The 25,229-nt window shown below is 40.8% G+C and overlaps 1 protein-coding gene across 1 annotated transcript in view; it reads right to left on the bottom strand.

Moving 5' to 3' along the window:
* lamc3 (laminin, gamma 3) overlaps positions 1–25,229 on the bottom strand; it is a 118,577-nt gene that overhangs the window by 4,809 nt on the left and 88,539 nt on the right. Inside the window, exons 13-23 of the mRNA XM_030743155.1 lie at positions 17,858–18,046; positions 17,373–17,618; positions 15,389–15,542; positions 15,142–15,284; positions 14,793–14,971; positions 11,988–12,168; positions 10,658–10,902; positions 5,612–5,688; positions 5,155–5,289; positions 775–997; positions 264–407 (exon numbers count right to left, since the gene is read on the bottom strand). Of these exons, the coding sequence (XP_030599015.1) occupies positions 264–407; positions 775–997; positions 5,155–5,289; positions 5,612–5,688; positions 10,658–10,902; positions 11,988–12,168; positions 14,793–14,971; positions 15,142–15,284; positions 15,389–15,542; positions 17,373–17,618; positions 17,858–18,046 (1,916 nt within the window). The remainder of the gene's footprint in view (positions 1–263; positions 408–774; positions 998–5,154; positions 5,290–5,611; positions 5,689–10,657; positions 10,903–11,987; positions 12,169–14,792; positions 14,972–15,141; positions 15,285–15,388; positions 15,543–17,372; positions 17,619–17,857; positions 18,047–25,229) is intronic.

Below are 25,229 nucleotides of genomic sequence, written 5' to 3'. Positions count from 1 at the left end.
CAAAGCAGTAAACTGGTGTGGGTGATGGTATGTGGTCAACTGGGACAATATATATAGAGCCTACAGAAGGTCTACTTGTGCTATAGATTTAACTTTTTAAACTTTAGCGTAAGTTCATTTCTTTGATTTCTCTTTAACTTTCTGTAATAATAATAATAAAAATTTCCATTCACAGCTCTATGCTGTTAACATGGCTGAGTAACCACTCTCAAATAAAACATTAAAAAAGAAAATCCATACAAGCAAACAGTCACTGTAGTTACCGTGCTGATGTTCTTCATCATTTCCATGCTCTTGTTGGCTGTCTGTAAAGGCTCCACCGCTTCTGTGACCCTCGTTATGCGATCGTCTTGACTCTGAACTCGCTCATCCACTTCTTTTGTCTGTTTCACCAGGGTCTCACCCCACTAAACAAAAAATCAGATACCAAGAAGTAACTGCTCTGTTAGAACGAGGCTTTTTTTTAATTTGCTTTCTCTACTTCTGTAAATCCCTCCCATGACCACGTACACAAAGGACACCTTAGCATATTTCTGGGTCATTTAACAGTGTATTTTGCCCAGACAGGCTGCTGTGGTAATCACCCCCCTTCTGGAACAAGTGACATTAACTTCCCATTCCCTGTACCTCTATCTCTATATGAGCCATGTTAAATAAACCAGAGATGTGCAGCACCCACACTATTTAGAATGAAATGATTGATTTATTGGTTTGAAATGCAACCTAATAAGCTTCACAGTCCACTGGTACATTGCAGGTGATGTGTAAACTGACCTCTGTTGTAAAGTTGGTTAGATGTTTGATTTGGTTGAACTCAGTGTGATCAGCCTCCGGATAGGGGCTGGCATCTGTCAGAGCCAGCTGATGTAAGGATGATGTGATGTTACCCAAGGCAAGCTTTAAACCAGCAGCTTCTTCCTCCAGGGCCAGCTGTTCAGCTATAGTATCGTTCAGCTGCGCCGTCAGGTTCTCCTTCTGCTGCTGCATCTGTGTGATTCTAAAATGAAAGAAGTACAGTAAGACAGCAGGGAAAATTTATTAGAATATATAGCCTCTTCCTGAAGAGGGGAAACATATACAAACGTAAGAAAAAAAGAAGTAAAAATAGACGACTGTGTTTTGTGAGGGTTGGGACTGTTCTTCTTCCCTTTTTGGGTGGGGCTTTGCTTCTGTGCTGCAGCCTGGTGCACCTGTGGGTCATTAAGCATCATCAAGGACCTGTATTTGAGAACTAGTGAAAACCCTTACTCTTCACCAGAGAGTCAACTACTTTCTTGAACAGATCCCCCGCTCTACTGTCAGTTAACTACTTGCCTGGCCTCCAAAGTGTCCAGCAACCCCCAGATACACATCAGCATCTAAGCCACCTGTCTCCTCTCTGTGACTCAGCCGGTAACCAGAGCTCTCGACCTCCACTTTCAGACGACCAACCTTTCCCTTTTAGGTTATACCCCTGGGAAAACTGTTTTTGTTCTGACCCCTGTTCAAGTATTCCGGCATTAGTCATGACTCTAGTTTGTAAATTCTTGCCTGAGTTGTAAATAAAAGGTTTCTTAACCTAGTGGTTGCTCGCGCTGTGATTGCACTTGGGTCCTTGCTGAGTATGGCACCCGCCTCATAACACATGTACATGCATCATGTACATGTGCTCACTTCTGGCTTCGCATGGGATTTCAGCCTCTGCTTAACCCACTGCACCACACTGTCTCCCTTTCTTCTTTCTCCTCCTGTAGCTCAAAGCCTCACTTTATGGACTCGATTTTCTAAAGCCCGAAAAAAAACACCCCAGATGAAGTGCAGGAGTTCCCTCTCAAGCGAGTCATAAAGCAATATGAATTGATATTGATGTCAAAGAATGATTTACTGACTCAAAAAAATGCCACCTGTTGTAGCTTTAATGCAAAATATACTGGATTTATTAGTGTTAAAATTGTGAGACATTATACCGCAGGATCAATAGAATGTCACACATACTGCATTAGCATATTGCACTTTCAAGGTTAAATAATGTCAAAATGATCACAGTGTGCCTTACTGAATGCAACATCAGTCTCAGAGCAAGTGAAACAGATCACAGTAAGTGTGACTACATTTTTAAATTTTTAATCCTGTGGAAATTAAAGCGCATACAGTTCTCCCAGGATGCTAAATTTAAAATTTTGAAAAACATTTTTGGTACAACACTGCAGCGCTGGAATACTATATCACTGTACTATTTTTGAGCTTTCAGCATGGTTATTGTAGAAATGATCTAAACCTTAAAAACAGAAGAGATGAGCTCACACATCTTTTACTTAAACACTGTGACAGTTCACGCTTTATAAAAGGCTCCCAGGTGCCATTTAAGCTCACCTGGTTGAGTAGGTGAACTCTATGCTGAAGGCATACTGTATGGTTCACCACGTAGCACAAGTGTTAATAAGTGTTACGGAGTTTTCTTGTGATTAGCTAGGCTAACAGAGGAACTCAGAAGAGGAGCTTCACTTGTAAGAATGTACAGGATGCACCTACAGAGCTCCTCTTTTCTAAGTTTAGAAGCAAGGCTACCCACACAACAACCTGATGTCTCTCCCCCTACCTCAGCTTTCTCAGAAACCACCCTTCTTCCTGTGGAGTCCGTGGTTTCCCTCAGCAATCAGCAGTAAAAGGTCTCTGTTCAAGAAGCCTTTTTTTCAATTTCTGACTTACATTTTTTTATTGACCAGCATGCAGGTTTTTGCTGTTCTTGTTCTGGCTCAGTTACGCTAGACTTAAAATAGGACGGCAGCCTCGTGACTATGAACCTGGTGATTGCATAGAATCTTTTTTTTGCTTTCAGCGACCTACTGCAACGGAGTTGCGACGACCAACTGGTCACCCAGAAGTTGAGCTCACAGCACAACCTCTGCCAGGTTGCCTGGTAGAAAGCAACCGGTCTCCAAACTGTTTGCAATCACTCTCAGACAGACTGTGAAAGGTTTGCAAATAAGCATTGTCTGATTTATAAGTTCATTGCATGCAGTTACAGTAATTCTGGTTGTGAGTGAGTCCCCAACCTCTATTTACCCTAATGTGACTGTAGTGTTAGAAATGTTAGAGATGGTTTGGCCGTCTCTGTGAAACTGTTAATAAAATTCTTCCTTTGCTTGTGGCTCCACCTCCCCGCCATACTTATTGTTAATTCCCCACAACCTCGAGAATTTCTGGGAAACATAAAAAGCAGAGCTTGCATTGTTAACTTGCCTTCTTTCCCTTGTAAGCACTGCCACATGTGATATCTTGAGAGTGACATGAACACATGATTTAATTTTTTTGTATTAATGCACGGTGTTATCAGAACAGCTTTCAGACTGGCTTTATGGCAGAATGGTGTGTGTGTGTGTGTGTGTGTGTGTGTGTGTGTGTGTGTATAGCTACACTTTTATTCTCCTCAGTCGAGCCTTCTAGTGTGTGTGTGTATAAGACATCTGAGTCTCCTGAAGTTCTTCATGAAAGAATAAACCTGGTCTCATAAGATATCCCCAACAACAAATACACTTTTACCGCTGTAATTGGTCACTACATTAAATACAGTGAGGCTCAAAGAGCCTCAACCTAATGCACAAATTTAATTTTGTCCCTTTTGTCTGATCTCTTTTTACCCTCCATGATTAATTTCATACTTTTATGTCTTCATTCAAAGATCCTCAAAGGCATGTTTTGAACCTACAGAGAGCCTTCCTCCATCAGCCCGAGAAAACAGCCTTTTAGTGTGAAACTATGCAAATACATCACTCTGTGTTGTCTGAGAGAAAAGACTGGAGAACAAAAACTGCAGCAGTAACAGTAGCAGCTTTTATTCAGAAATCATGACTGGGGTCTCAACTAGACGCTACATGTCTGCACAGGTTTCAAGAGGCAGAACGCTCTGGTTTAAGCTTTCAACAGTAACCTAGCACCCACTAAAAATCTTGTTTTTACTGATCTTCAGTGATTTAACTTTTCACCTCACAGCGAGGGTGCACAAGAGTGTCCTGAGACCCACTGACATCACTGCTGGATGGTACTGACTGTGGTCAGAGGAGACACGGCCTGAAAAACCAGAGAGGGCAGTGAACAACTGCCGTTCAGTTTGGTGTTAAATTATTCTTCAACAAGGCATATTTCATCAGCTTACTAAAGGCCCTTAATATTAATCAGAAAAGTAATTATAGCTGTAAAATACATGTAGTTAGATAAAAAATACACACTTTCCCTATAAAATGTAGTGGATTAGTAGTATTTAGGTAATTAAAGTTCCTCAAAGCTGTGGTGAACAAATCTTACTGCTCTTTGCTGTTACTGATGACAAACATTGAGGTGAATTGTTTGTAACAGTTTCTGATGAGAACAGTTTCAGTACTGCTGAGTACCAGTAATGCAGACCTTTTGTAAGAGACAGGTTGAATACCTTTGTCATTTTCTGATTGGATAGCTCCCTGCCTATAAAATGCCTCTGATCTGCTTAAGTGCCACCACATGGGGAAATATGTGTGGGAAATGCAATTTTATGCTGCCCATCTGTGTGTAAACTGCTCACTTTGCATCCTATAAAGCGACACACACTCACGCACACACATGCTACAGCAGGGCTCCGAAGATGAACACAGCTCTTCTGAATCAAGCTGACTACTGGTAGAAGGGAGTAATCAATTTGGAGCTCCTCACTTCTTGCTCTCATCATGGCCACCGGAGGGCTTTTTGCATCATTCTGTCTAGCATCCAGGATAATCCTCAGAGCAATCACACGCTAGGAGATGCAGCAAGCGTGTGGCAAATCCAAGAAAGCAATAGGCTTACAGTAGAGAGAAGCTGTCTCCCTGTGGCTAAATGTCTTACTCCTTAACTCTAGTGTACTTTAAGAGGCAGCAGCAAAGAAGAGGACCTTGAGCTATAATACAGTGATAGGTGTACTTTTGTTATATATATATATATATATATATATATATATATATATATATATATATATATATACACACACACACACACACACACACATACACACATACACGCACACACTGAAGAAGTACAATAATCCAGGGAGTCCAGCAGCTTGTTGGGATTTTGAAATAATGAAAGCTTTACATGAATATGAGAATTCACATAAAGCATTCTTTCTGCTTGTGCATATATGCATATGTTTGTCTTTGTGCTCACTGCTCCGTTAGGTTCCTGATGTACTCCTCCGTGGAATTGTCCTGCAGTAAATCCATCAGGAGGCTGTAAGTCTGCTTTGAGGCTCTTACTGCCCTGCTGGCTGCAGCCTCGATGTGGTCCGCTGTTTCTCTGTGACTAACAGATGGAGAGAAAAAAAGGGGAGATAATGTAAAAGAGGGATAAAATGAGCAACACAGAATAGTAGAGTATCGCAACGGCTGCAAGGAAAGTGAAAATGGATTTCAGCATTGATAACTGCCGATTAGTGGATTTCCACTACAGATATTTTTAACTAGAACAAAGTTGCGCGTGCTCTGAAGGTCTGAGAGCATCGATTAACAGTAACCTAACCACAATGCATGAGACAAGCTAAAAGCCAGGAGTGATGAAGTTCCATAAATTACCATTGTGGTCTTTTGCTTTTAACTGACAACTAAAGTCCATTGACCTAACGTACCTTTTCATTAGCACCTGTGAGTCATTGACCATAATGTTCCATTTGTTGGGTCGTGACACGGCCTCAAAAGGAATGAGCTGTGAAAAAGACAGCGAGAGAAAGCAACATACTGAGCAGACCTTAGCAATGGAAAAACTACGGTTCTGGTCTCAATAAACTTTAAACTGTTTGGACATGTTTAATTAAATCGTATGAGGTCACATAATTAGACAATTTTTCACACTTCAGTTACTATTTTTTTGTGTGTGTTTTAGACACAGTGCTGTTTGCAGTCAGAGGATTTTTAATTAGTGTGAAATCTGCGTCCTTGAAGTTATTCAGAAAAATACAGTAGTGTGCAAAAGTCTTAAGCCACCCCTCATTTCTTTATATTTTGCTCAGAAAATGGAAATAGTTTCTGTGACGTGTTGAAACATGCAGACATACATGTACAATTCTAATGAGCTTTAAAGTCAGTATTTGGAACGACCACCTTTATTCTTCAACAAAGCCTGAACTTTGGGGACTTTTGCTTTTGCACAGTACTGTAGTCAAAAAATATGCAGTAAACAACAGAAATTAACCCCTGTGAAATATCACTTGTCCAAGAATCTAAATCATATTACTTGTCAATAACCACATTATTTTTAAATTGACAAGTATTCTCACATGAACAATCAAAAATAAACACTTTAAGAAAGGCCCCGAAGCAGAAACTCAGTAGATCAAAAGTACAGTGTACAGTGCTGTGAAAAAGTATTTACACATCACTGTGGAGGAATTTTGGCCCACTCTCCTTTGCAAAATTGGTTTAATTCAGCCACACTGGAGAGTTTTCAAGCATGAATGGCCTGTTTAAGGTCATACCAAAGAATCTCAATCAGATTTAAGTCTAGCTGCCTAGGCCACTCCAACCCCCCCCCCCCCCCCCCCCCCCCCCCTTTTTTTTTTGAGCTAAGGACGTGCTCACATCTTTCCGTTCATGGCCCTGCTACATAACCCAAGTGCTCTTGAGCCTCAGGACATGAACCAATGGCCGGACGTGCTCCTTCAGGATTTTCTGGTAGAACAGAATTCATGTTTCATCAATCGCAGCAAGTCTTCCTGAAACAGCAAAGCAGCCCCACACCATCACATGACCATCACATTTGAGTGTTCATATGATGATCTTTTTATGAAACGCTGTGTCAGTTTTATGTAGATGCAATGGGACTCAAACTTTCCAGAAAGCTAAAATTGTGTCTCATCAGTCCACAGAATATTTTCCCAAAAGTCTTAGAGGTCATCAAGATGTTATTTTTTCTGGCAAATATGAGACGAGCCTTTGTGTTCTTTTTGGTCAGCAGCAATTTTTGCCTTGGATGCCATTTTTGCCATTAACTGACCTTAACTGAGGCAAGTGAGGCCTGCAGTTCTTTAGATGCTGTTCTGGGTTCTTTTGTGACCTCCTGGATGAGTCATCGATGCGCTCTTGGAGTCATTTTAGTAGGACAGTCACTCCTGGGAAGGTTCGCCACTGTTCCAAGTTTTCTCCATTTGTGGATAATGGCTCTCACTTTGGTTCACTGAATCCCAAAGCCTTAGAAATGGTTTTGTAACCCCTTTTGAGACTGATAGATATCAGTCAAAAATGTGTTAATTCATAGTTAATTCGTTATTTACTTTTCACATATGTCCATTTAGGTTTGGATAACTTTGTTCCCTTAATAAATTAGATCATCATTTTAAAACTGCATTTTTATTTAATATTAGAATTCATCTGAAACATGTAAGTATGACAAATATAAGAAAAAAAAAAGAAATCGGGAAGTGGTCAGAGTTTTCTCTTTCACAGCACTGTATGTTAGAAAAGCTGTGGAAAAAAACCCCCCAGAGATTTTGTGGGCTTTCCGATAACCCTAAATATATGAACATAGTTACAAAATGACTTGTGAACATAAGATTTTTTTTTTCCATTTTGGACCTAAGGCCTGTGTCTGTCTGCAAGTAGAAAAATGTGATTGTGAGACTTCACGAAAATGGAAAAGAATACAAGATGATTTATGGCCAACTTAAAAATCAGTTGAAACAGTTTCAACAGTAATCAGAGGTACAGAACAAGCCATGGTACTACAAATCAGGATCCTTTTAAAGGAGGTGCGACTTACACAGTCTAGCTCTGAAAGGAACAGACAAGCAAAACCTTTGGACTCGGCACAGGGGTTATCAGTGGAAATTTGATTTTCTGTGACAGCTCAGACAGTGTGAAGGACTTTGCATCACACAAACCTCTATGGACGGCATCCAAGAAAAACTCCCCTGCTTGCTCTTTTGCACAAAACGGCAAGATCAGATTTTGCTGAAGTACGAAAGATGAAAAAAAGATTTCTGAACATGGTCACATCATCAAGATCAATTTGTCCAGTGTGTTTGACGCATGATGATATGGAGCTGCATGAGTGCAAAAGGTGTTGGGGAGATTACTTTTACAGGTGGAACTCCATATGCCTGTGGATTGGCCATAATAGTATTAAATAGTATTATGGCCTGGTCTGAGTCCAAAAAAGCTAGTCTTTCAAAGATATGTGTGGACATATGAAGCATTAAAAAGAAGGTTCAGTAAGTCATATTGCATGTTTTATGTAATGAAACTCTTCATCCTAATATACAGTATGTAATCAAGTAGGTTCAAAGCAGGGACATACGAGGGGGAGAAACAAATCTTAAAAATGTATCGCCTGAAGTTTTGTCTTAATAATTACACTGTTTATACAACTGAAACCAGAGTCCTTCTCAGAGTGACATTTAATTTGACAAAATGCAAATAAAACGGGCAAACTGAATCAGCGAATGACACACTAGCATTTTTCTCTCTTCATTTTAGTGGAGAGGAGGAGGCTGCTCTGCTTCTTAATATGAAATTAAATTGCTGTTGCTTCAGGCATACCCAAGTGATAAGCACAATGGAGGTACAGTGTGTCTATGTGCACACACACACACACACACACACACACACACAGACATGCAATCAGAAATAGAGAGCTATATATTGGCAAAACATGCTCACTCATCTCTCTGAACCTAAATAACACGGCAGGAGTATCTATAATAAATTCCTGCAAGCATCATGGAGAGACCGTGAAAAGCCTCCCGGCAGGTGAAGAACAAGTTGTTAATTTTAGCGTCCATCAAACATTCTTTGGGTTTTCTTTTTGGGAGGGAGGAGTATGCCACTCATATGGAGAGGGCTGGTGTTGTGAGGGGGTGTGCATATTGTTTTTGCTCAGGTGAATCGTTGTGGATCTACACAAAGGAGCAGCATCTAGCAAGGTAAACTACAACCTCCCACAAAAAAGACAAGAAAAAAACATGCTACATACAACATCAGCATGTTAATGCTTATTAGTTATGTTTTTATTTTGTGTGTGTGTGTGTGTGTGGGGGGGGCACAATGGAAACAAGGGTTCAACCTTTTTTTTGTGTAATCCTTTTTTTTATGCTATGTTCATACTGTATTTTGTATTTAATGCATTTTAACTGAATCGAATCAAAGCATGCTAGTACATGTAGTGGCACGTAGTAAGGCTATTATTATTTGTAGTATAGTTTATAGTATTCCACCACACCATCACCTTTTTGTTTTAATATGAGCATGCTCTCAAGCTGTCATGCACTCCTTATGAGCCTGATAACAATGAAAATGTTCCAAAGAGCTGATTTTGATGTTCATTTTGAATGTTTGTCTTTGTCAGTCTTCAAGTAAAATCCTCGAAGTGCTATGGGAGACTAAACAAGGGGGACTTTGATGATTCTACTGCAAATTTGGTGAATTTGAACTGTTATTGTTAATACGCCATTCATGTAATGCTGAAAAGTCACAATTGGATCCATTGGCAAATGAAGCCTGAGTCTACACTGAGAATACCAATTTAAATTTTGACACTATCACTTAGTTCTGCTTAGGTCTGCTGTTCTGCTGGAAACCTGGGGCACAGCAATATTCATCACAACTGAACAATGGCTGCAGGTTGATTTACTTGATGAAGTCTGTGATGGATAGCTCAAATCCACCTGCCATCACATCATCACATCACAGAAAATCACAGAAAAAAAATTCAAGGAAATTTGTACTGTACAGTCCCTGGAAATGATGCAGCATCTTAAACATATTGTCTTTTTAATGCTTTGAAATCCTCGAAATCAGATTATTTCAAGTTTTTGGAACCCATTATACACTCACGACCCACTTTATTAGGCACACTAATTCAACTGCTTGTTAAGGCAACTATCTAATTAACCAATCACACGGCATCGACTCAGTGTATTTAAGCATGTAGTCATGGTCAAAGCAACCAAGCCAAACATCAGAATGGGGAAGGAAGGTCATTTAAGTGACTGAACGTGGCATGGCTGTTGCTGCCAGATTGACTGATCTATTTGGAGCATTTCACAAAGTGCTGAGATCTTTCATGCACAAAAACCTCTGGATTTACAGAGGATGGTCCAAAAGGAGGAAACAGGCCACAGTTCTGTTTGTGAAAATACCTTATTGATGCCAGAGGTCAGAGGAAAATGGCCAGAATACTTAAAGGTATGTAGAAGAGCATCTCTGAATGCATGACACATTAAGCCTTGAAGCACATCAGCAGCAGCACACCAGGTGCCACTCTCATCAGTTAAAAACAGGAAACTGAGACTACAGTTCATAAGGGTATATAAAAATCTGGACAACAGAAGACTGGAAAAATGCTGCCTGGTCTGATGAGTCACAATTTCTGCTGCAACATTTGGATGGTGGGGCTGGAATTTGGCATAAGCAACACGATAGCATGGAGCCGTCCTGCCTCGTATCAGAGGTGCAGGCTGGTGGTGTTGGTCTCAATCCAGCAGAGATCGGAAATTCAAATAATGGACAAAAATCTGAGCAATGCTTCCAGCACCTTGTTGAATCTAAGCCACAAGAAATTAAGTCAGCTCTGAAGGAAAAATGGGGTCCAACCTGCTACTAGCAAGTCATAACTAATAAAGTGTCTGATGAGTACAGGTGGGTACAATGTTGAGGATAAAGTGTACTTTTGAGTCACTTACCATACTGTCCAGGTCCTGTGTTGCCTGCTTTAGTTGTTTCTGAGACACTCTGATCACGAGTAGAGTTTCTGTGAAGGTTTGACACACAGCCCTGCTGCTTTTATCCTTCCTCCTCTCCTTCCCCTCTTCCTCTGTCATGCCGATGCTGCAGTTCAAAGAAGATGTAATGCCATGCAGCTGGGCTAAAAGTGTTCCTGTAGAAGCTTCCAGCAAGGAAAACTGTTTTATTAAGGCCTCCCGTGCCTCTGAAAGAACAAAGCAAATAAAACCACATTAAGTCTTTCACGGATTACTTCACCAAGAATGCCGTTCTTCCAAATCTTTGTAGCTAGGAAGCTGTATTTTGACACATTGACGGCTCCCTCATTTACTGTGTTAATTCATGTGAGGACTCTCATCCATTCTGCATATCAGTAGTCAGAAGAAGCAAAACCATATGGAAATCTATCCAGATGCTAGTATTTTTTTTGGCAATCTCATTTTACTTTCTGTCGTGTTTCTAGTTTAACTGGCTGCATAGCCATTTTACAGAATAATTAGTACACCCTGTCTGCTTTGTTGCTTCATTTTGTGACATGCTTTACTTGTTACTTTGACTTTGTGCCTGATAAAATGAAAAGTAAGGAGTCTGTGTGTGTGTGTTTGGATCCAAGTGCGCGCCCACACAGTGAGTCCGTTGATTCCGCATACTCATTAAATCATTACCCGGCCATCCAGAGTCTTAAAGAGCATGACTGGTAACAACGGGTGTATATAGTGTGGGTGATGGGAGGGCGATTGTTAGGCAACTCTTATCATGATTGCAACTATAATCATAATAACCAGGGATTAGAGATGCCCTGGCTGTCATATAAATAGGGATTAAGTTGGTCACACAGCGCCTTGTTCTATATTGTTATGATTTGTCTCCATTTGGCCTGTGCAGCTGAGCCTGTAAGCCTTTTCCCCTCCAAAGATAATGAGGATATATCAACATTGTGTTAAAGTAATTGGGAGAGGTTCGTATTGTCGCCTGCTTCCTGATTTAATCGCTTTGTTGCATTGTATATGTAGCTGAGCCACGCCGAGAAGACACACACACACACACACACAGATTTTCAAAATGCCGGGGGTGGTTTCACATCAAGTTTCTGTGACTGGTCTCGTATGTATCAATATGGCATGTTATCATCTCATAGCCAAAGCGTGACACAGTGGTTACAATGGCACATCAGCAAGCCTCATGTTTCACAAAGCAAAGGCTGCCAAGTGTCTCGCAAGATGTCATGACCACGGAGAAAACATTAAAAGGAGTGACAGCGGAATTATCTTGGCTCCCGGCTGCTGATACCTTGGAAGGCCAGAAAATCCTCCAGAGCATTGGGTAGAGTATCCTCCCTCTGGTGCTCATGCTCATAAAGCCTGGCCATGTGATACTTCAGCAGGTGGTGCTGCTTCCCAAATCTACCTCTGCAATCAAAGTGAGCCAAAAGCTTCTCCAAATCCTGCAGTCGAGTCCTGAGCTTTTCTGCCTGTAATGGCATCAAGATTTTTCACTGAAGGTGTGAACAAGAGTACAGGTTTTGAAAAAAAATAAATAAATAAATCAAAAACAACAACAACAACAACAACAAAAAAATCCCACTTAAAAAAAAGTAAAAAAACAACAACAAAAACCCCGACCACAGAATATCTATCCATCTTGATCTGTATTTATTTATTCAGATGCAGGGATTGAGATAGGACTCAGATTCTTGGTACACCAAAACATCAAAATGTAGTATTTCACCAAAAGCAATGAATAAATGAATACCAAAAACAGGATAAACACAGAACACGGTTTTCATATCCACATCCACTCACTATTCCCAGCGTAGCGTGTGGCCGAGGGGAGCATTTCTGCTGATAACTAGATTAGACTTCTTAGAGAATGGAAGTCCAGGTCTGAAAATGGAATAAAACTGCTGTGATTGGCAACAGTTTGTTGACCCTGGCAGTTAAACAGTCCACACCTATAAATAGAGATTGTAATTTGGCTTTGACGACACCTTTTGTCACACTGGTAGCCATGGGGCATATGTTGCACATGTGTGTGAGCATCACGTGTGTTCTGTGTTAGGAGGAATTTCTTGCTGATCACAAACTCTGGTAAGTTTAACACGACTTAGATAAAACAGTGAGTGCTTTTCCTGAGTAATTCACTCTTGCATTTAAGCAAGTACTGCGCATTAAAAATGTTTTTAAATTATTTTCAAAATTCTGCCGTCATCCAGTTTATTTTTGATGCTGCTCTTGATCATCAGTCACACATTGCTGTCTTTTTCTCTCTGTGTGCTCGTTAGTCTTCTTTCCTTTCCTGTGTTCAAGCCACAGGAAAATGGGAGCAGAAAGATAGAGACTGCGAGAAGCAGAAAGGGAGAGCTGGGGGGAGACTGAGGACAGTGAGAGTAATTGCAGGTGTTCGGAGCAGACAAGGGTTGGGATGTTCACTGAATTGCTAACACTGTGGAAATCACAGCGTGCATTCACACGGGTACAAGCCGGCCCGGTGAGAACATACAACCACTTTAGCCGGAACAAGAAAATGCACAGAGAAAAGACAGAACATGTCAGTGCTATTGGATTGCCCTCAGAAGGCAAATCCAGAGACACAGCACCTTAGCATACAGACGTGGGCTGCAACAAATCTAAAGGGACAGAGAGGAGCAGCACAGGAGATAATTTTTATGTTTCACTGCACATCCACTGTTTACTTGCAATCTACAAATACAAAGGAGCCATATGGCTGCAACAGGGGTCTACGGGAGCTGTGTTATTTCAGGCACAAATTGCCCCTCACGCATTAATAGCATGTGTAGGTGTGCAAAAATAATATGGACTGGTGCAGGAAGATGTGCGGAAAGCACATGCACTGTACGTGCCTGCAAGGAACTTACTGAGAATGAGGAAAGGTGTAGAAAATAAAAGATCCAACCCAAGGTCAAGTGAGCTACAGTCTGATACAGTAATACTTAAACAGTGTTTTGTACAACTTGCTTTTATAAGAAGACTGTTTCAAGAGTGAATTGCAACACTTTAAAGTAGATTCAGGTTGGCACAGCAGCTACAGCGGTTAGCAGTTATTGCCTCAGAGTAAGAGGGTTCCTGGTTCAAATCTTCTGGTGAGCCTTTCTGTGTGGCGTTTGCATGTTGTCCTTTTGCCTGCATGGGTTTTCTCTTGCTTCCACTGCATGTATGTACAGTGACTAAATTTATGGCACTCAGCTTTACTGTTTTTCATTGGGCCATGATTGACAAATACTTTTCATCAACAGTTAGAAATTGAGCCATTAACCTGCCAAACATCTGAAACACTATAAAAGAACGTTTTCACAGGACTCTGTGCAGTCCTTTGAAAATCTAAGTACACCCCATAATTCAGTAGCTTTTCGGACAACCTTTAGCAGCAATAACTTGAAGTAATGGTTTTCTATATGACTTTATCAGTTTCTCACATTGTTGTGGAGGAATTCTGGCCCATTCTTCTTTACAATGCTGCTTTAGTTCATTGAGGCTTGCAGGCATTCATTTATGCACAGCTCTCTTAAGGTCCCATATAGAAGTGCTCACACGTGATGATGAGGTCTATCAAATGCATTTGATTAGCAGCAGCTGGCTGCATACAGTCCTGTGAAAGTTTCTTTATCACATGATTTAAAATCCCCACAATTTAGCTTATTCATACATGTACATTAGGACATCTTAAATGGTTTGTTAACATGAGGTACTATTAATGAAATATTATGTCGGCAGATAAAATGTATGTAAACTCAAGTTAATACAAAACCTAGGCTGGTTAAAGCACAATGTCTGCTATTTAAATTCTGCACGTTTTGAAAGTAATATGTCAAATTTGGCTTGAGTAATTAGTGTTACTATTATAAATTGCAACAAGTAATGAGTGATGCACAATTACTTTTTATGTAAAATTCCAAATACAGTCCACTTGTGTTATCAAGTTTGCCATTTTACCTTAAAAAGGTTGTGTTTACATGCTGTTTCATGTTCCCTAAATCACCATTCCAAGTTTTATAGGATTAGAATTAGAAAAAGTCTGACTTTGATCTTCCAAATGCCACTATTAACACACAAACAATTTAACGAAACACAAACTCACCTGTTTCTTGACAAGGCCATAGCAAACTGGGCATTCCTCACACTGGTGTGTGGCTCTGTTGTGGAAATAGTTTAACTCACATTTGTCACACTTGTAACCCACAAAGCCCTGGCGGCAGTGGCAGGTGCCGTTATTGTGACACTGCATAGAAACAGAGCCCATTGGGTCACAGTTACAGGCTGGGTGAGGCAAGATGGGACCACAGGGAGATGGTGGAGCAGAGGACCAACAGAGATAAACATTCAAAGAGTTAGAAATGCCTTCATGTGTGATGTGTATTAGAGGAAGTATTAGAGGATTAGAGGATGGCACGTAGTGCAGTTGTGATGCTGGAATTAAAGTACTGTACCTCTGCAACCTCGTGACGAGAATCCAAAGAACCCCACACGGCAAGCGTCACACAGTCTCCCCTCCACTCCTGCACGACACACACACTTCCCTGTGATTGGATGGCATGCCATCGACGATGAGCCAATTGGATTACATTTGCACCTGAGGAAGGCAGGAAAATGACACATCAATGATTCAGTTTCTAAGCCTAGTTATTATCGTTTTTCATACAAATCAACTCTGAAGTGCACTGGGGATCTGTTTACATTTCACATCCACTGCCTGGCTGAAGGTTGAAGAAGCCAACTTCACAATAACTGCAGTCCCGTCCGGTCACATGACTGAGGCAGTGACAATTTCCTGTGTGAGGGTGGCATTCATTCACATGCCCAGATGTTCCAGCAGAACTGCAGCTGCATGCTAAAGGAAACAAATACAGAGCTTTAAGCAAAATGATCAGTTTACAGCCTGCAAGAGTCCAGGTTACGCCGACTTCACATATGACTGAGAAACACAGGAGCACAAAAGAAAAGCTTTGATTTTAGGAACAAGCTATGTGGCTCAGTAAGGACTGAAAAACAGAATTTGGATAATGATTGAGGAGAAAACTCCAGCAAAGATGAAAGAAAGACAATGCATCAAGAAAAACTTATACCTGTACCTCTGCTATTGTTATAAGTCTTGTAGGGAACCTGCTAAGCTATTTCCATCACACAGACGAGCACTGCAGACTTTTATTGCTTATATTATAAAGGCAGATGAAACGTTCTACATTATAATAATAATAATCTATACAGTTACTCCCCTTACACTGTCCTGAAAGCTTCTTATTGGCAGAACAGCCTGAGAAGTTTCATATTTCACGGCCTTTAAATGAAACATTAAATTCACTGAAACTGCATCTTTGTGTAGACCAAATTTAGTTCACCAGTGCACTTTGAGTTTGATACATTTACATCAATCAATAATGTGTCTTTTGGAATCTACAACTGTGCTGTTATCATATTTTAGCTGGTTGAAAAGACGGCAGTTTTAAATTATGTTCACTGGGTTGCATCTGGAGCATCTTGCATCTTTTCCGATAGAAAAAATATCAAATATATCAGATTTTTAAATCACTAAATATCTGTATCAGTCTTACATACAGATACAGATATTTAGTGATATAAAAATTCTGAAGCATAACGAGATTGCATAACATTTGTTATAAGTAGTTTTTTTTATGATATGACTTATTAAGAAAATATGGCTACGCAGTTTAAAAATAATCTTGTTTTATTGTCACAACAAGCTGTGAATGTCTTATTTACGCTCTGTCCTACTCTGCTCGGATCAGCTGGCTGTTGTGTTTCAAACTTGTGGCTGACATCTGTGGTTATGTTTGTTGAGCCCACATTTTGTTATGCACCTCTCCTTCAATCACCAGCTGAACTTGCTCAAAAAGAAGACAATATTACATTTCTGACACATCACGTTTTTATTTATCACCTTATCATTAGGGATGATTTATCAATTTAACCTCATTTGACTATTTTGAAAATAACAGGAAGAGACAGAATGGAAGGGAGAGTCCTGGATCCCTCTGTGATGTTGTTCCGTACAGAAGCTCAACTATGGGATTGCAGGTAGAACGAAGCATGAGAAAAGGATAAGAAAATCAAAGGATGAACACATCACAGCTCTTACTCTTTGGTTTCTGTCTGCCTTTGTAACTTCAGTTAGTTTTTTCCACTTAGTCTTTCTCCCAACCCAGTCAGTCTCTTCTTTTTTGTGTTATCTTTCTGACCCACAGCCATTTGTTCAAACCACTTTCAGCTTTTGCCTTTCATGGCTCAAGACAGCTACACCTGTCAAAACTCTTGAATTGAAGGCAATTTGAATGGACTATTTCTTCCTTTCTTTAAAAGCTCAACCCAAGGGTCAAATAGTCTTTAATGGAACATGTCCATTACTCTACTGCTGCTTTCCTGTTGTAAACACAACAACATGAATCCTAATGGTGTGGACAGGTACATATAAACCAGCACATATTTTAAGAAATACAGCAGTTGTTGAAAAAAAAAAAACTGTGTTTGTGGAGCATTGGTTTCATGTTTGCATACGTCACTGCACATCTAAGGGAAGTAAGCCAAGCACATTTTTTTTAAGTGCAGGGGAACTTCAGCATCATCTTACAAGAATGCAACGTTTTCTTCTTGCAGTGACATCTTAGCATTATAATAAATTAACAGCACAGTCTCAGTTACTCACGCTTGCACTTCTGGCCCACCGTCTGGTTCATGGCGTTGCCGTAAAAACCCTGCTGACAGCGTTCACAGTGGTCTCCCTCCGTGTGTCCCAGGCACTTCAGACAGCGCCCAGTGACATGGTCACATATTCCTACGGCATTGAAATCCACATTGCCATTGCAGTCACATCTCACACATGGCTGAGCTGCTCCTGACAGCCCTAGGGGGTCACCATAGTACCCATCTTCACACCTCTGACAGCGCATTCCTACACAGGGAGTGAGGTGAAAGAGACGGGCGGGAAACAGATGAGTAAGTGAGAAAGAACACTTCTGGAGGTCACCGTCATTCCACCTCAGTTCAAATTAAGGTGAGCTGCTTTACAGACACCATCTTTTCAGTGTCAAGCTGTCGCGTGGAGACATTCGGACTATTTTGGTCTTGACATAATCTCATTATTTACTGTGTTTGCCGTCAATATAAATTTGTTTAGACTGCTCATATCACCTGTCTGTCCTGCAGGGCAGTTGGTGCAGACCACCTGTCCCGTCTCTGCAATTTGGACACAGCTGGTCTGGTCTGGGCAAGGGCAAGGCTGACAATCACCACGTGTGCCAATCAAAGCGTTGCCATAGTAACCGTCCAGGCAGCGCTCACAGGTCATACCGGTGGTGAAGTCTAAGCAATCGCACGCACCTGAAACACAGTGAGGAGTGTAAAAAAAATGACACATTTGTAAACCACACATGCACCTGCTTACACATGTTCATCTCACAAATAGGAGAGGGAAAGTGACATTTCCCTCATCGCCAGCAGAGGACGCTGTGTCTCTGACCATCACTGCACCTACTCCCCACAGATACTCCAGCTCTGTTAATAAAAAGAAAAAAAAAACAAAACAAAAACATAGTGCTCTCCACAGCCCACCGTGGAGAGTGCAAGACAACTAAATTCACCCAGTCTATAATTGCTTTGGGAAAAATATAAGCCAAATACGGTCCGAAAGACCTTCAAGAAGTAAAGCAATTCCCCCTCCAAGTGGGAGAGATTACCAATTCTATGATGTCCTAAAAGCAAACTGTTGTTTTGAAACCCCTTTGAAAAATAACTTGCAGTTCCAAGACACTCGAAAGGATTTACTCACGTGCAACATGTGTTGATATACGTGCATGTGCATAAAAACCCTCATGAATTCCACTCAATTTACCGAGAAGCTTTCCTGCCCTCAAATCCATTAAGCTACAGGCAGTGCTGAATGATATGACATGATAATCGGAAAAAAAAAAAAATATCCACAGCGGTGGAGAAACTGATTTAATGTATGGGTATATGAAGTGAATGTAAAGCAGCAAGGCACTGTTTGCTGCTTTCAGTGACCTGCAGTGGCTCTAAAGTCACACACTGAGTCGAAGAGAGACCCACGTATGCCCTCCAAATTTGGAGCACTTGTGCAACAGCAACTTCAGAAACCATTAAAGAGATAACATGATTTAATGTGGCATTAGAGTACCACAAAATAATAAGTGTTAACATTCTTGGAAGACATTAATAGGGCATAAAAACAGTGGCTGCATTTGGGTTTCTGTGCGCGACTGCACGTAAAGAGATATTAAATTTTTGGTGCACTACATGATGTTTTGCTTTTAGTATTCACCAAATGTCTGGATATCAGAACGCTTACAAGCATTTGAATCATCTTTGAAAATTTCAAAGTTTCTCAAACGACTTCGGCAAGGGGTTGATAACAATAATTGAGCTTATATTCTACACAACACCAATAAGATGCATCACAAATAATCTGCAGGCATGCGATTTTTACCGAGTCCTCATTAAAATTTCCCATCACTCCCTCATAGCCTACGGTGTGATTCAGTGAGAAGCTCTCTGCTGTGCATTTTTAAATCAGCTCACACCACTGAATATCGGAGTAAAGAAATTCTTGCCTCTAGTTATGGGGGTCACTGCAACCAGTGTCTCCCCATTGTGAACCTGTGAGGATATGAGATGGAATAACAGCTGCAAAGTCATTAGTGGGAACAATTATGCTGTTGCCTCATGAAGTGTGGACTTCTGGGTAAAAAATTATTAGTTCTTTGATGATGTGAGGTGAATAATAGTAACTTTCAAGCATGTAATGCCAGTCATTTAAACAGAGCATTTAGTAATAATGATTGTTTCCAGCATGAAGAAGCGAGCCTTTCTTGAATTTCACAAGGCATTACAATGACACTGATGGTGTGCAGTGTCAATCCCCAATGAGCCATAGTAAATTTAATGGCAGCAGAAATGTGCTGACTTTACTGAGTGTGAAGATGACTGAGCGTGATATGAGGCAGTGGAGCCACCAAGGGCCTCCACGACACCATTATCATTTTATCAGCGTCTCAGAAAAGCTAACGGCATGGATCACAAAGTGGAGCTGAACGGCAGGATCACATGATATTCCTCATCGTCACGTTAATCGCATCCCTCAAGAATAATTTTATCAATGAATCAATGGGCGTTCATTCAGCCTTTAATGAACTGGGATTTCTGTGAAGCTCCCATTTGGAGCTGCACACTTTGAATCCTTTGACAAATTCACACAATCCTTCTATTCTGCTTTCGCCCTCTCGCGCTCCTCCCCTTTCAGCTAAGGAGCACTGCACTTCAGTGCTCTTCTCTCCTCTGCTTGTCTCTTTTGTGATGGCAGAGCAATATTTCTCCTAACTAAAAGCAGTGTGGAATTGTTTTTTTTTTTTTCTTCTCAAATAGAAGCTCTCCATCATACATACATCACACTCCAAAGAGCTCCTTTCTACCAGTGCTTATTCTACCTGCACCCCATCCCTGCACTCATTCTCTCTACAGGAACGCATTCACACCCAGGACTAATGCACTTCATTAATGTAGCCACTTGTGGCAGATAGGAATGCATCTCTGTGTGATAGCTGCAGGGACACAGGCAGGCACTGTGGAACAAATGAAAGACAGGCAGCTTCACTCATTTCTTTCATTCACATTTGAGTATCATTCACTGTTCCTCTCAAACAAAGCCGTCCTCCCAGAGACAGTGGTTATCGCTTGCAATAGCTTTAGCACCAGATGGAGGCAGAAAAGTAGGAAAGAGGTTCCAGGGAGAGATGGCTTTAAAATATGTTTTTGTTTAGAAAGAGATCAGAGCTTAACTCTCCTCTGTTATTACATGTGCCTCCAAAGTCTCAAGATTTATTTTCTGACCAAATTGAGTTTCTTTAGATCACCGCGTGTCCTGTTTCACCGTCTTGGGAGGTCTTTCTGAGAATGAAGGGCAACGTGTGGGGGCACTTGATGACGTGTGAAGCCAGACACATGAGGAAAACAAGCCACTCAGCCGTGCCAGTTGAGTGTTTAGGCTACTCATCACTTTACCAGACAACGCAAACACGCTTAAAAATAATTGTCTTTTATAACAGATTCTTGTATTTTGTCCCCCCCCCCCCCGTATAATAAGCAATATTCCAGCACGGATGTGATTTCACAAACATGAGCTTTTCAAGACCTCCATATTTTCCAGGAGGCTTGTCTCCTTAGCCCACTGGAACATTAAAATGCTTCTGGCCAAGGAAATCTATTTACTAATGCATGTGAACACACTGCTTTAATGAAGGAAAGAAGGAAATATAACAGAAAGGGAGCGACAGAAAGAGAACTTCTTTTTTTGTCTGCCACTTTAAGGCCTCAAGGGTGGAAGCCGGGTTAAATCTGCTGCGCGACTGTTATGGCGACGTTGTTCTCTAATTTAACACAGATATGCTGCTAGTGACTGCTGCTGCTGCAGATGTGGCTTGTCAGTGGGGTCTGAATAAGTGGACTGCTGCAGAGGAGAGAGGGAGGGGAAGTATATTGTGTCCAGCGCCATATATAATGTGTGCAATACGGATGACTGGGGAAATACGTTTTGTCATGCTGTGACTGTGGAAAATAAATGCATCAATTGCTGTTTTGTGTATAGACGCTGTCAGCCAAATTGTTACGGCCAAGGCCCCGGGGTATCGGGGATGGAGACTCTAACAACAGAGGCTGTAGCTCATGTTGTCTCACTCTGGCTCTGGTTCACCTACATGTTACAGAGGAGCTGGACAAGTGATTTACTGTAGCTTGTCAAATATCAGATTCATAAAACTGCTCAGCAAACCACTAAATAACAATCTTAAACTGTTTGTTCTATTATTCATCTCATTAACAACAAAGGTAAGACTATTATCTGACACTGTTAACTGCAAGAGCCCAATGAGCCATGGTACACAGTACGAAGAGGCAAAACCAGCCACTTCTTTCTGCTGGTTGGCACACAACACAGGATGTTTGACCGCTCCACCTGCTTCTCACACTAAAGTAACTCAACAAGTAAACATTTATATTTAGAAGTTTCTTCTTCTTTTTTTTTCTTTCTATATTTACACTTGTTAGATTGATTGCTTTGCATGACATTCACATTGTAGCACACAAACACTGTATAGATGTTAACCTCAGGGTGAACTGTAATAACTTTGGTGGCTGCTTTTATAAAGGATTAACATCAGGTTAAAGTTGTTTAGTCTATGAGCAAAGAGCTATAAAACTAAAGACAAACAAGCTCAAGTAAGAAGAGGAAGCTAGCAAACATTATACGCAAACTGTATATAAGGGATTGATGTAGCAACGATGATAGCACCCACTGGGAATGCTTTCAGATGAGCGCTTTGACATCACCGTTTTGGCGTTGTTGAGACTGGACCTGCAGAGTGAGCAGCAGATCTTAGAGAGGAACAGAGGGACACTGCATGCTCACACTTAGCAATCAGATGGTACACTATATGGGCAAAAGTGCTGGGCCACCCACACATTACACCTACAGGAGCTGCTTTGGCCACGGAAACTCATGCCAAGAAGCTCGGTTTTTGTGCCGATGTTAATGCCAGCAAAGTTTTGAACTCAGCAGTTACTGAGTCAACAGAGCGTTAGCAATGGAGTGCTCGGCGACCCTGCTCTGTAACGTTATGTGGTCTGTACCACTTAGATTTGATTCTTTCTCAAATGTTTGTAAAGGCAGACTGCGTGGCTCGGAGCTTGATTTTATACACCTGTGGCAATGGGACTGAAAACACCCGAATTCAAAGATAAAGAGGTGGTTCATATAGCGTAGGCTCACCTATCATAATGGAAGATTGAAACTAGAAATTGAGGCTATAAACACACCAATAAAGGGCTGGAGGAGGTCATAGATCAACACAGCTGACAGGTTATTTTCTCATATAGATTTATACAATCTGATTTGCAACCAGAGGAGTTGCCCCATGCAGGCCTTCACAGAAATGTTGACGAGACTTCCAAATTTGCCTCACTTTCCAGACTCGGAAGCTACTCCATGTTTTGTATACAATCTATGATTACACTTTAACAATTACTCGATTTATTCGCACTGACATTAACAGTTAATATAAAGTTCAATGCACCACCATCTTTCTCACAGCTTTTCCAATTGTCTCCAGCCCAAAGCATTTTGCCACATCATTTTCGTTACAGAATAATTAACATAAACGGCACAATAATAGGTTCACGTGGCACAAAACTGCAATCCAATATTGTTATTTTAAAAGTCAGAGATGATTAAAAACAACACTGGGTCTGTTTTAGTCAGTCGTTTAATTATTGTTTCCTTTTTCCTACAAATAGAACATTATAAATGGGAAATCACACAGGATATAGGTGTTTGGGCATTTTTATTGCAAAGTGAGGATATTAAGTATTCTATAAGGATTTCAGAAGGAAACTCAGTCTGATCTGAGTGATCTGTAGTGGTGTGTAAATCCTCAAACTGGGATCATTTGCCCAGTTTATAGATGCAGACAAATCACATGTTTTCAAGACTTGGCTTTAATATTCTGGCGATGAAGAAGGCCAGCTGCATTCTGCCTACCACAGACACCTGAATACTGCCTGTGCATTTTCTCTAAAGCCCCTGAATGAAAAGGTCTTTCTTTTCCTTGTTTTGTTTCATAACAGCATATGCTTGTTTCTCACTTTGACATTTGTGCAGGGCCAAATTTTTGAATAATGTGCGCTGGTTTTGCATAACTAAATGTCACGCCCACTGCAGTCTGGTGGAGGAGGTCAGGGAACTGAAGCTTTTTTTTTTTTTTGCTACTCAGGCCTAGTGAAAGGGAATGAAACACCAAGTACTCCTGCAGCGAAATACATTGAAATCAGGCTAATAAAGGCCATCACCCAGAGTACCTGTCTCATTGCATCAATTAGGGTACAGATGAAAAAAGTGACCAAGTGTGCTGCCTACTGCAGTGCTCATTAGAATGGTAAGTTAAACTGGAGGATGCTGTGAGTCAGTGTTTACCAACAAAGGGGCACTTCAGAATGAGATAGAGGAAGTCAGGACATGCATTTCCCAAATGCCTGCTTAAATGCCATCGTCAGCCTCTCTAAGGTCATTAGTTCGAAAAATCTTTCAGAGAAAGTTGAGGCAGAAGAACTGATACAGAGGGAAGCTGGCTCTAGTGGTGGTTTATTCAGCCCTCTAATCTCTCTGGTGGGCTGTATTTGTTGCAGGCTAAGCCCTGAAATGCCTGGCCTGTATCAGCACGATGGGACATGAGGAGCGACAGTGAGGGGAAAAGGAAGTGAAAAAGAGCAAAATAAGACAGATGTAGTCTGTTACAAAGAATCTTTCCATGTAATTTCTACTGCTGATTCTATTTGGCACGCTTTACTTATCTCCTCACAACCAGCGCATTTATTTTATACAAAAATAAACAGAAAGATAAACCATGTGCACACTCTGTCTGCCCGTCTTGGCTTCAAGTCGCACTGTCAGAGACTGGTGATTTGAAAAGGTTTTGACCTTTCCCCTGATGAAATTAGTTTAGCTTATTAAAACTTAGTGCAACCAACTGGGTACAGCCCTAAAATGACAACAAATAAGGAAATTTTACCAGCCTCAATACCGCTATAAAACATTTATACTGTGATACAACTATAAATAGTAATTTGACTAAATTTACAGTTAGTAACATTTATAGTTCTGTGCAAAAGTCTTGAGCCAGCCTTATTTTCTTCATATTTTACGTCCAAGGAACCTGATCTTTTTGTACTTTTTGAAAGTGTTCCTGAGGAACTGAGGTTTTTCTTTGGACATTGGCTACTTTAGGCTTTTTTACTAGTAGGTTGTAACAAAAACATATAAATGATTCCCATGTCTTTAGTTAACAGAGGTAACAGAGTTTGATAGGCATAAAATAGTATTTTTGCACCAACAAGGTGACTCGTAAAGAGCTCTTAGCTGCAAAACTTGACATGAAGTATGTCCTTAAAAAAATCTGACAAAACTGGACAAGTGGAGGACAAAAAAAAGATGTGGCAGCCCCCCCCCCTCCAAAAAAAATAAACAACCAAAAAAACAAAAACAAAAACAAAACTGTCTACATCAGATGAACAGTATCTCAAAGTCATGTCTGTAAGAAATATTTAGATCCATAGCAATGACCTGACACAGGTCCTGAGAGATGCACCTGGCCCTTCAGCTGATCCATCCACTGTTTTTGCCTTATGCAAACATATATGTAAATATGCTTTATTTCCATGTATGTTTGCATGTTTCAATACATTTCTGCACCTATTCCCCAGCAAAAAGTAAAAAAAATGAGGGGTGGCTTAAGTCTTTTGTGCAATAGTGTACGTCAGGTGGATGTTGTAGCTTTTGTATTCCAATACAGACCGACAGTGTAGTGCAGCCTGAAAGAGAACACAGGTGTATTAGGTGGTGGCGCTAAGAGGGGAACTCAGATAAAGCTCCCTAACAGTCAATAACCAGCAGAGTGTTGAGAGCATCGTGTGTTTCAATTGTTTCCTTGATTAATGAGCGCTC

This window comes from Archocentrus centrarchus, chromosome 12 (assembly GCF_007364275.1).
Source record: "Archocentrus centrarchus isolate MPI-CPG fArcCen1 chromosome 12, fArcCen1, whole genome shotgun sequence".
NCBI classification, from domain to species: Eukaryota; Metazoa; Chordata; class Actinopteri; order Cichliformes; family Cichlidae; genus Archocentrus; species Archocentrus centrarchus.
Note: the sequence above shows the minus strand (reverse complement) of the source record. Positions and strands in the feature narration are given on the sequence as shown.